Source organism: Micropterus salmoides, unplaced genomic scaffold (assembly GCF_014851395.1).
Source record: "Micropterus salmoides isolate LMB-PRFRI ecotype aquatic unplaced genomic scaffold, ASM1485139v1 Ms_hic_scaffold_1, whole genome shotgun sequence".
Taxonomy (NCBI): domain Eukaryota; kingdom Metazoa; phylum Chordata; class Actinopteri; order Centrarchiformes; family Centrarchidae; genus Micropterus; species Micropterus salmoides.
The window spans coordinates 46999053-47011651 of NW_024040040.1; the positions used below are offsets into that span (position 1 = coordinate 46999053).

A 12599-nucleotide genomic window follows, 5' to 3' on the forward strand; every position below is an offset into this window, starting at 1 on the left:
GGTACATAAATGTGTTTGCACTTACAATATCTTCCTGTTTTGTGGATACTTTCAATGGGAACCAAGGTACAAAAAAGCAGCCCGAAGCTTCCTTCGGCTGCAGGGAGGATTCAATCACAAAAACGCATCAGTAATCAAGTTTAAGCCTGTTCATTGTTGCCCTACTTATCATACTACATGGAAATCTATTGTGTCCAAAAGTCACCGTGAATATGTTGTGTGGATCATCAGAGGTAATGGGAAGGTTATCTCCCTCAGGAAATACCCTGAGAACTTTGTTGCTTGTTTGAAAAGTGTTGGATTGAATAAAAAATAACCTGTGTAATTGAGTATGTTGCCAGTGAAACCACTTGTCCCAGGTCATGAAAGCAGTGTAATTTAAATGAAACTGTACATTACTCAATTTACTGTCACAGCAGAACATGTTATGTAGTTATATAAATGCCAAAATAAATTGGTTCCTTGTGGCTTTTTGAACTCCTGATGACAGAGTCAGGTGAGTGATTATGTGACAGCGTGACACTGTACTGCAGGAAACCATGACGTATTCAAACCACCCTTTGGCAGCCGAGTAGGGCAGCACAGAAACAATCACTCACTGGGTACACACACACATACAGAGAGCTGCTCTACAACTCATACACCAAAGTCTCATATTTCCCCCAGTGTTGTACAGCAAGAGAAACCTCGGAACGTCATCCAAATGGACTGTGACATAACAGAGAAATAAGAGCGCCCCTGCAGCAATCTGCTTCAATTAGATTTCATAGTACAGTTCCAAACAATAAGTGGAACCACTGCTGTACATCAGGTGTCTGGCAAACATTTTGTACTGGGAAAAGAACGCAGTTGGTACTGCTGAAGGACATGCAGAATGTCACGTACCCTCATGTTCATAATGGGCTTTTTTTGGCTGTTTTTTCTCAGAAACCTCATTCATAACAAAGCGGATGCACCCAATTGGAACTGAGCTCTATACTTACTCATTGTGGTGTTTAAAGTGAAGTTGTTTAATACGGCTTGAAGAGGCTATCTCTGCCAACATATCGGCTACCAAAGCCTGACAAGATTGAACTCGTCCTTGCATCCTCAGTTGTGTCTTCATCACCAACCAGTGAGAGCAGCTCTTGTGTTTTGTCATGTCCCAGAAACTGCGGGGGTTAATCATATCCTCTTCAGGCCCGATTTGCCTCTGCATATACAAACACACCTCCACTCTCGCTCATTAGATTAAGATCTTAGCACTTCCCAGTGTCCTGTGTTAAACATGAGTTATGTGCTTTGAAGGGAAAACATTAAAGCTGTCTCTTTGTCACGTTGATCTCATAAAATGGTTGAAGATTTATAGGCCTTAGAGGAATAGTTCAGCATTTAGGGAAATACAATTGATATCACTCTCATGTCTGTACACATAATATGACGCTATAGCCAGCAGTCGGTTGTCTTAGCTTAGCGTAAAGACTGGTTCACAGGTGGAAACAGCTAGCCTGACTCAGTCAGAAGGTAAAAAAGTCCACATACCAAGACCTCTAAAGCTCCCTTATTAACCTGTTGTATCTTGTTTGTTTAATCAGAGCAACAAAAACAGAAAGTTACTGCGCTCATCTAAGAAATAGTCTGACAGATAGGTTGGGTTTTGCTACCTTGGGACTGAGACAAGCTAGCTTCTTCCCTTATTTTCCGTTTATTTTATGCTAAGCTATGCCTACCATCTCCTGACTGTAGCTTCAGACTTAGATATGAGTGGTTTTGATCTTTTCATCTATATTTCAGCCAAAAAATGTGGATGGATCTGCATCTTCCGTTAAAAGCTAAGTCAGTCTTGATGTCTCCAACTGAAAAATAAATTGTAATTGTACGTGTCAGACGTGTCAGACGTCACAGACTGCCGCTGAGTTCCCAGAAACGGGATTGGAGGTATACAAACAAGTGATTAAATGAATCAGCCTTGTTTGGCAGAAATGAGGTTTGCAGTGTCATGGGAGATGTCTTTGAGGTTTCACAGCAGTAATCTGTACACAGCACAAGCAGTGAACAGATCATATGTTTCTTATTAAGTTGTGCCATTGAATGTTTCACATCACGTGGAGGAATTTAATAATTTAGATCTTTTTTTAGCTCCTTTTGACGGCAGTGTGAAGGCACTGGGGTTTTTATTAAGTTAAATAAGAGTTGTATTTATAACACTTTGAAACAACATTTCAACAAAGGTGTCACATCACACGGCGACAAGTAAGAAGTGCAGTGTTTTAACACTAAATATATAAACCCTCAAATAAAGTAGAGCAAAAGCAAAATTGTTAAACACTTAACGTTGTTTGTGCTACATTAGGTACCTACATGCTTCCCCACTGCTTCACCGCAGATATAATTCATTGTACGCTTCTCTTAATTTGTTTTTAGGGCTTGCCATCATGCTGATATTGCATATCAGATGTTATGACACGCCCTCGTCTGTGATGATGTAATGTTATCTGACTACCTGTACATGTGTATTTAAAAGGGAAGGTGTGTACCAGTTTATCAGAGCAGAAACACTGCTGGCTGACTGCGTCTCTGTCTGCATCACTTTGCTTTAGCTCCATGTGCCCTTATCACAGCATTTTATTGCTGTCTGCTGAAATATTTATTCAGGTTGAGTCGGCATAGATAAGTTAGTAGTTAGACTTTGTTTTTGGATGATTTCATTTAAAATTTGACGTAATCCTAGTCATCATCCCATTTAATAGTAGTTGACCGTTTCCTAGCTCTCCGCTCCTTAGTTTGTGTTGCCACGTCTGTCAAACTTTTAGTTGCGATAACAACCGTACCACTTGAAAGTTTGTAGTAAAATAGCTCAGTGAGTTAGTTAAAATGCTGTCTGTGGCTGACACGGTCCAGGCAAAAAAAATCTGAATCCTCACCAACTAATGATTCATGTTGTTAGAAATACATGGAAATAAACAAACTGCATTATTCTAGTGTTAATTACAGTCACATTACACTTGTGTTCAAGTGCTTGGGAGACCGAGCGAATATATGTATACCGAAATGTGATCATACCTGTGGAGAGTTAGTCCTAATATTATTAGAGATTTACTTCAAATTGTACTTATTTCATTCTAATAAACCCTGTTTGGCTTCTTAGCTTACATACAGTGATGGCGCAGTGGATAAGACTCATCCCTTTGGTGTGAGAGACCCGGGTTTGATTCCCACTCTGACCCATCCGCCAATGTGTCCCTGAGCAAGACACTTAATCGATCGTTGCTACAGAGGCGTGCGACCTCTGAAGTGTAGCAATTGTAAGTCGCTTTGATAAAAGCGTCAGCTTAATGTAATGTAATAAGAGGCCAAATTGGCACCAGCCAACTGGTGTGAGTTAGCAAACAGCAACCTAGTATATTTCCACTTTTAAAGTTAGTGTTACTAGAGAAAGGGCTGGCTGGGGTTTCCGGGGTTGCTGTACCGCAAACGTCGCCATATAGTTGATGTTGCAGGCGTGAATGCTTTTTTTTTTCACATAACAAATGTAGCTAGCAAGGTTAGCTACAAGGTGATGTTTCAGTGGTCGGTTACTACTGTAAGTAGTGATGTTAAACGCACGATTCTCAGTAAATCACACTGTTAAATCCGTTCCCCACACTTTTGCACTTGTGTTTTTCAAAAGGTTATATTATAAAAAAAGACACTGCCCTTCAACTCATCAAAGGCCCAGTGTGTAGTATTTCTGAGGATCTACTGACAGAAATGAAATATAATACACACAGGTATGTTTTCAGTGGTGTATAAAGATTTACATAATGAACCATTATGGTTTATTACTTCAGAATGAGCCATTTCAATCAACATACACCTCTGGTCCCCTAACATGAAAGTCGCCACGTTCTGCCGCCATGTTTCCACAGTAGCCCAAAACAGACGAACTGCTCTACAGAGCGCATTTCGTCACTACGTTGAATACTTACGAAGAAGAAGTAGCAGTAGTGTGTTGGCCACCGTAGCTTCTCATACGCGCTTGCAAAGGGAGGGGTGACTGTGGGCTGGGCGGTTGGTTGGAATTTGCAACCCTCACCACTAGATGCCACTAGAGTAACATTATCACTTTTACTCGCCCCGTGCACACCACTTCCTCATGCTTGACAGGCATGCTGCAGCTCTAAGCTAAAATGCTCAGTGTTTTCTTGCACTGTAACAAACTTCCTCTGTGTCTGTCCTCAGATGAACCATCCAGTCCCAGTGTTGAACAGGACAGCGCACACGTCTCTGCCTCTGCTGTGATATCTGGAGCGCCCATCATCATCACCTCCGTCCCACCCAGCCCCACTTCTCCATCCCCCCTCATTCGACGCCAGCTGTCACATGATCAAGGTATGTTCACGTCAAAGCAGCAGATGAATGAACTAACAGGTTATGAACAGCTACAGATAATTGTTTAACCCTCTCTTAATAGATTCTCTCCGTCTCACAATTATTGAGTCAGATTCTGGTACTAAAACAGAGCGGTCCAAGTCGTATGATGAAGGCCTGGATAACTACCGGGAAGAAAGTAGAGGGTAAGTTATACCAAAATAGTGTCTTCACAAACGGGAATAAAGGATTGATTGGGAGAATTTAAAATATAAGCAAACAATACCCCTTATTATCTCTTTTTCAGATGATGAATATCAATACAAAAATTTCACGCACTGTATGATCCTCAAGCTTCTCTTGCTTTTGCTCATTTCAGAATACTTTCAACCAAAATTGTTTTCTGTCCTATTTAGGAGGTCCTTGATACCTGGTCTGAAAAGTCTTAGGAAGGTGAGTGCAATCCTCATTTTTTTTTATCAAAGTTTGTTTAGTGCCAGCTGTGCTCGCCTGCCACATGACAGGTTTATCTGCATTTCCTGCTTGAAGGTTTATCAGCGCATTAGTTCACACCCAGTAGATAAAACTAAAAATGTAAAACAGGGACGGCTGCAAAAGCAACATCAGTTTTTTTTTTTTTGTTGTAAATAATTGATTAAAATGTCTATTTCTATGTATTCCTCTGTTTCTCTATATCCATCCATCCATCCATAAACAAAACACTTCAGTCTTTGAGGCTATGTGTTATTTTCTATTCCGCTGCAGGCTGTGGACAGGTCGTCCGAAGATTCAGGGTCCAGGAGGGATTCTTCGTCGGACGTCTTCTGTGACGCCACCAAGGAGGGTTTGCTGCACTTCAAGCAGCTTAACACAGACAAGAGCAAGGTGCGAGCTATCTGTAGCCATCACATAATATGTCTCACACAATGACACAGAAAGCAGAGCGCACATCTTTATGGACCTACTGAATTACTTGGTTTTATGACCTTTTATGATGATTACATTTTAAGTCCCTTTATTTCGCTTTGTAAAACTCGTCTCTTTCTCATGACCTATTTCTGCAGCGAGTCGGAGGGGGTATGCGTCCATGGAAACAAATGTACGCTGTGTTGAGAGGCCACTACCTCTGCCTATATAAAGACAAAAAGGAAGGGCAGGCTCACGCCAACTGCCAAGCAGTGGACGAGCCCCTGCCAATCAGCATCAAGGCCTGCCTGATTGACATCTCATACAGCGACACAAAGCGTAAGAACGTGCTGCGGCTGACCACGTCCGACTGTGAGTACCTGTTCCAGGCTGAGGACAGGGAGGACATGCTGGCCTGGATCAGAGTCATACAGGAGAACAGCAACCTGGATGAGGAGGTGAGAATTATACATCAGCACTCTGGAAGAACCACTCGTGCAAACACATTCATTCCTTGGTGGCATCTACAAGAGTGCTAGTAATAAGATTTAAGAGGGGTCAGGACCTGCTGCATCTAATCTGAATGAGTTTGAATATTAATATAATTTAAATATGCCAACATCATAAATAACAACAATAAAATAAATATCCCTGTCATTGTTTGACAAGTTACTTTTATCGGCATACTTTAGCATGGCAGCTCATACAGGTCAGTAATTGTCAAAAGGGTCGTTGCCTCAGGGTCTTTATGCAGGGTGCTATCCAGGTGAACATATATATATATATATAACACCTGACTGTGTGACGTCGCCTACTGCACAATTGTCCTAAAATGACTGTCTCATTCCCTGTGCCTCCTCGCATGTCACACTTTAAAGAAGTGTAAGCGTCTATTGGTTTCACGTTCCTAATAACACTCTTTACACTGCTAAATTTGTGATCATCTGCTGATTTCCGAACAGCAGGACCTGAAGCTCCGTTGTGTGAATTGTGAATGAAAGTTGCCCACAAACTGAGCAGAAAAATAAGTGATTTAGAGGCCCAGTATTTTCATCAGGTATAGGTTTTGATCACTGCTGTAGGTCTTCCCGGTGACATTCACATTATCAAGCTTCTAATGAGAACAGATTTTGGATATTTCCTGCTAAATGCTTATTCCACTGTGTCTTAAAATAGGCGAGTCTCCCCCCATTAGAAATTTAAGCACACCACACTGTCCAAAGGTCTTACCTGTCACCTGATAGCAGCAGGTTATATAGAGATGCTTATGGCCTATAAATGGCAAAGAGGATGGAGGAACAATTACGCCTGATGCCTTATCCTTCACCTATTGTGTCCTCTTTCCGTTCTGCTCTGCTCCACTTTCCTATTTCCTTTTAGAACTCTGCTTTCACCAGCCATGACCTCATCAGCAGGAAGATCAAAGAGTACAACACCTTGATGAGGTAAAGACAAAGGGGCGGGGCGGAAAGGAGTAGGTGGATGACCATCTCACACAGTGCTGGATAGTTAGCTCTGATTGGAAAGCTCATTTTGTGTTTTACATTCTTGACTTATAATAATAATAATAATCTTTATTTATGCAGCCCAACAGGCAGCAAGACTGAGCCGTCGCCCAGACCCTCACGCCAGTCCTTAAGCATCAGACAACGCTGCTGGGAGGTAAAGGAGAGACCAAAGCGACAAGTCCACACTCACCCAAAGCTGAGCCGGAAAGGAAGAACATGCACAAAGGTAGGAAAAGAAACAATTAGATATAATACTTTCTTTGTTTTTAATGTATTTTGCAAGGGAAAAAACATGTAAATGTCTTATTCCTGTGCGTTCTCGTTGTACTGTACGTTGCCATGTGCGTGCAGATGACACCAGCCCTCCCAAAGATAAAGGGACATGGAGGAAGGGCATCCCGGGCTGATGAGGAAACCTTTCGAGAAAAAGCCATCTCCTGGAGTCACCTTTGGAGTGAGGCTGGACGACTGTCCCCCTGCACAGAACAACAAGGTCTGTAGTGATTTGTAACAAAAACACCAAAAATAATGGATACATTTGCGGAGGGAAAATTTGAAAATCCTAATCGCTTGTAAAATCATTGTCTTTCTTCTTAATAACTTTTTGCATATGTATTAGACATTTCAGGGTTTTAATGTATGTTACTGTTTCCTTTTATACATTTTTACTAAAGTGAGATTTGTTAAATATGTTGGCTACACCTTTCCTCCTCGTGGTAACGGCGTACTGTTTGTCCAGCAAGCTAAATATTTTCTGCATTTCTCTGTGTTCTAGTTCGTGCCTCTGATTGTAGAGGTCTGTTGTAATCTGGTAGAAGAGAGGGGCTTGGAGTACACGGGCATCTACAGAGTCCCAGGAAACAATGCTGCGATCTCCAACATGCAGGAGGAGCTCAATAACAAGGGCATGAATGATATTGATATCCAGGATGATGTGAGTGTCACTATCGATCGATGGTTGCTTTAATTAAACTCTCCTTGGAGTCTCACGTTGCGTTAGTCAGAGCTACAGCACCTCGATGGTGGATGTGACATATTCTTCATCATCGTGCAAGTTGAATAAATATTTTTCATACCCTAATCTCATGCTCTACAGAAATGGAGGGACCTGAATGTGATCAGCAGTTTACTCAAGTCCTTCTTCCGGAAACTTCCAGAGCCGTTGTTCACCAATGGTAGGTTGATTTTTCAAAAGATTGTGCATGTCATCTAGTGGCTGTAAATGAGAACTACAATCCTGTAAAGCAATAACTGTGTTTCACCTCCATCCTAATTTTTCATTGCTACCTCCAGATAGGTACGCAGATTTTATAGAGGCCAACAGAACAGAGGACCCAGTGGAGAGACTCAAAGTGCTCAAGAGGCTGGTGAGTTGATTTGACAATAATTTCATCCTTTTTTAGTAATATATTGTTCTGTTTTTGGTATATATTATTTTTATTATTTAAATTGTTTATTCATTTACTTGTTTTTGCAACCTGTTCCCAACTTGTACTGAAGCGCTGTAACCTTATAACGTTCTCATAAAATGCATCAAAAAACTGTTAATAATTGTAATTCTGTCCCCACCTGTTATGTTTCCTATTTACTTACAGCTTCGTGAGTTGCCAGATCATCATTACGAGACCCTCAAGTTCCTCTCGGCTCATCTCAAAACTGTAGCTGAAAACTCAGAGAAGAATAAGGTGTGTAACTTACAAATGTCTTTAGTTAGTTTTGATGAAAGATTTGCAAATGTACAACTAAAACTGGCTTTCTTGTTCGTTAGATGGAACCGAGGAACCTGGCCATCGTGTTTGGTCCCACTCTGGTGCGCACCACCGAGGACAACATGACCCATATGGTGACACACATGCCAGACCAGTACAGGATAGTGGAGGCCCTCATTCAAAATGTGAGCATCAGATCTTCAACTGCTATTTAAGCTATTTTAAGAAATCACAATTTCACATATAAAAAACAACTTAAATTTGAATGTGTTTTTCTTTCCTGTAGTATGACTGGTTTTTCACTGAAGAGGGAAACTGCGATCCAGTGGTGGGTACCAACCTGCCATTATTTTCTCCTAGCTCTGTCTTTCTTTTAGTGTTGACTTTAAGTATCCAATTCCTTTAAATTCAAAATACTTAATTAGTCACAAAAAGGAAAAATTCATTCAGATGCATAAATATACAAAACACAATGGGGGATTGGCAAATTTCTCTACAACATCTTTGTGAACCGGGTCCTAACTGTGTTACGTTTGCTCCTCTCAGACTATGTCCCAGGAGGAGAGTGCGGTGGAGTCCCAGCCCGTCCCCAACATCGACCACCTGCTCACCAACATCGGCCGTACAGGCACATCGCAGGGTGAAGTATCAGGTAACACGCTGCCTTTGGCAGGCCAACTCTTTGGTGGGTTAACCTTTCTCTATCCTTTCTCTGCTGTGGTCAAAGAGGGACCGGTGTAGTAACAAATGTTGATGATAACGCTGCTTCTTCCCTGGGTCAAGCTTCCCCTTTGCTTCTTTGGCTGTTGCCACTAGATAGAAGTGTCTATGGCAAACCATGAGTCCAAATGCCTGTGCCGGTTTCAGTGGGCAATTTATTTGCATCGCTGAAAGTTAAAAGGATGCAATAAATTGTTACGCTTCTTAATTTGCTTCAAGAGATTTATCTCCCCTCCTGGTTGTTTTGTTAGTATTTTAAACACTTAATAGATTCAGATGTCCTTTTCCTTTTTTAAACATCCCTCTGCCCCTTAATACACACCTGGGCTGTGCCCCCCCGCCCCCTTATCCTGCCTACTGTTGCACTAATAAGGCATGTTCTTTCCCACGTCAGAAATAGATGTTTTTACAGTGAAAGGCGACCTCTGATTCCTCTGTCTCTAGTGAGGCTCTGTCGGGTGTCCTAAAGGCTTTCCCAGCATTCACACATACTGATCTTGACACAGGCCAAGTGGGAGGAGTCTATCACACCATGATGACACTGATGGACTCTATAATGTCCGTGATGGACAGCTGGAACTGTAGGAAGAAGGAGGATTGTTGCCCCCAGTGTAGCTGCCTAGTCTGCAGGAACCCGCAGTTCTTTTGAGCGCAAGAAATGCCAAAGAGAGAAAATAAGCTTTAAAACGAAGCCACCGTGAGGAAAAGGGGAAGCGAAGCGGCTACACGGTACTGTGCAGTGTCTATAGAGTATACCTAACACAGGCCGGTGCTACTGTCTGAAAGGCTCTCCGCTGTCTCTCCTCACTGTCTCGCAAGCTTGCCAAAAGGAGAGATAGCATGGTATGGTTTCTACGTCACCAGTCAGTGTGCACTTGCATATTGTGGCATCATCTGTACTGTAAGGGGTGTATAGGGGGGCTTGGCTATGTCACACAAACAAACAAAAACAAATTTTAGCTAGAAACGAAGGATGACATAAGTAGATGTGATTATAGAGCAGGTGAGGACTGATTATAGGTTTTCCTTGCTGACACTCTCTTTCTCATGTAGTGTCCTCTCTTTTCATATAGCTAGCCCCTCTGTGACCCCCCTGTCACTTCTCTTTTTGTTTTATGGTTCCCTCCATAGCCGTCTGTGTCATCGCCGACTCACTGTTGTCGCCTCACGTTGCTTTGTCACATCAGCGAAAAAGCATAGTTGAAATCAAGAATTTAAGTCTTATCTGTGAGGTTGGATAATAAAATTGTGTCCGTAACGCTGAGTAATGGTTGAGTATCTTGATTACATCTTTGATCAGATAGTTCCTGACCTACATGAAACATTTTGTCAGTTCTTGTAAGTTCTTGTAAGGCTGCTTGTGTTTAGACTAGTGGTTCACAACTTGGTTGTCACAAGATGACTCAAAGGGGTTGTGGCAAAATAACTGGGCCAGGAAATGAGAAACAAAACAAAAACTTTTTGTTTCTTGTAAAATACTGAAGTCACTCTTTGATGAAACCATCCAAATGTTATTTTTTCAATTAAACTGGAGCCTTTAGTGTTGAGTTACTGCTCCTAACCTAAAGATATCTTTTTAAAACCCCTTGGGAGATGCAAAAAATGCATTGTCACAAAGCTGAATTTTTACTTGTTTCCATTTTGTAGATAGCTAGATAGATAGTTTCCACAGGACATGACGATGGTTTAAGCCACAAATGTTGGGAACCGCTAGTTTCAACCACATTTAATATTTGACATCTGTGGCTTGTTTTGTTACAAGAAAAAAAAAAAGATTATACGGTTATAGAGAAACTTAAAATCTAGATTGAACATTTTAAAACAATCCTATGACAATAGGACCAACAAATCCAACAATTTATATTTGTGGTTTCAGATGTTTTTTATCAGTTAATGTCATGATAGTGTTCACACCTGCATACCTGGACTTCCCTTTTAACTTCACAAATCAGTCGCCATTCCTTGTGTTGCATGATACATTAACTGCCTCTCTGTTAAATGTACTTGTTGTGTTTGTTGCTTACGTTGCACTCGGTATGACTAAGAAAGGGAAGGTTAGCTATCCATCCTGTGTTTGGGTTACTGATGTGATGTGTTGGGGAAGAACGTCACATGCCAGCTAGATGAGGACCCGAGTGTAACATAGAGCTCGTCTGTCCCCGTGTGAAGCATGGCCTGTTGTCTGCTCATGTCTGTGCTCCCTTATCATCAGTCGTGTCTGTTCTAAGTTTTCACTCTCCACGTAATCATTCTCACCGACATGTTTCTCTTCTCCTTTTTGTTCTCCCTGATTCACTTTACCATGTTGCACTTCTTACATTTGACCGTCTGCGTGGTGAAATCATCTAACGTGTCCCTCTCTTCTCGCTTTTACCCACAGATTCACCGACTAGTGACTCCGCTAGATCAAAGGTGAGTGTGCGAGATTGCCCAGTGTTAACAGTCTCAGGCCGCTGGTGTAGTGTAGGATGACAGGAGGTAGGTGACGAGCAGGAAAAAGCACCTCCGCCTCTGGTCAAGATCAGCATCAAATAAACTTATCGCAGCTTACACTTAAAGAGTTGTTCACTTAACCCTTGTGGTATCTAGGTTTTGGTTACAGGTGCCATGCTTATATAGATATCTCGCTTTTCTGCATCCACCTTAATACAATTGAATAGAAGTTCATTTTTGGTGCATGCAGCATTTGAAAAAGTAATTTTAAGTAAATCAGCAGCATCATCACTTTCAAAAAATGTCCCTTTTAACATCTGGATAGCCCAAAATGACACAGTCATGGTAAAATCTTTGCTCGTCACTTGTCCTAAATCGTCCAAAGAGTCAGAAACTGAGGAACAAATTCTCACAATATGATTGCTGCTAAAACTCGTGGCATGAAATGACTCAGGACACAATGAAAAACATGGTATTTTAACCATTTTAGTTTGTTGCGTTTACTCTATATCATAATGCTGTTGTTCACCAGGCCGTTATTGGATATTTACTCTCGGTAACCTCACAGACCTCCCAAATGAACAGTTTTCATCGGAACTACTTTCTACTGAAGAAATAGTCCCAATGACACCCTGCTCTGTGGATCACCCCGAGTGACCTGGATGCTGTTTCTGTCATTTAACAGTGGTGGGAGAACACATTCATAGTGTCAGGGTGGAAGCAGAAATTTCAGAGATGAATATCTCGAAACCAGGAAATCTAAACTATCTGCATGGGTAGATACCACGAGGCCTAAATAAGCACATCAAGTGAGCCACAGCCTCTTTTCATAAAGCTGCATGACACACTGAAGATAATACTTGTGGCTGCTGAGAAGCTCAGGGATAAAGCAGTTGCTTCTTATGAGATAAAACAAAATCAGATTGTGTCATCAGCAAAAAGCAGGTGCTTTTCATCACCGCGCTGCTGTTATGTGGCTGCTTTTCTTCAGCTC

At 41.6% G+C, this 12599-nt stretch overlaps 1 protein-coding gene across 1 annotated transcript in view; it reads left to right on the forward strand.

The window, feature by feature from the left end:
• The window catches only part of LOC119912428 (rho GTPase-activating protein 21-like), a 42697-nt gene that overhangs the window by 26916 nt on the left and 3182 nt on the right, over positions 1 to 12599 (forward strand). The window contains 18 exon segments of the mRNA XM_038731630.1: positions 4201 to 4350; positions 4433 to 4535; positions 4746 to 4782; positions 5095 to 5214; positions 5394 to 5693; positions 6616 to 6680; positions 6822 to 6883; positions 6886 to 6969; positions 7095 to 7145; positions 7148 to 7236; positions 7519 to 7677; positions 7840 to 7918; positions 8037 to 8110; positions 8339 to 8428; positions 8512 to 8637; positions 8739 to 8780; positions 8999 to 9104; positions 11553 to 11584. Coding sequence (XP_038587558.1) covers positions 4201 to 4350; positions 4433 to 4535; positions 4746 to 4782; positions 5095 to 5214; positions 5394 to 5693; positions 6616 to 6680; positions 6822 to 6883; positions 6886 to 6969; positions 7095 to 7145; positions 7148 to 7236; positions 7519 to 7677; positions 7840 to 7918; positions 8037 to 8110; positions 8339 to 8428; positions 8512 to 8637; positions 8739 to 8780; positions 8999 to 9104; positions 11553 to 11584 — 1769 coding nt within the window.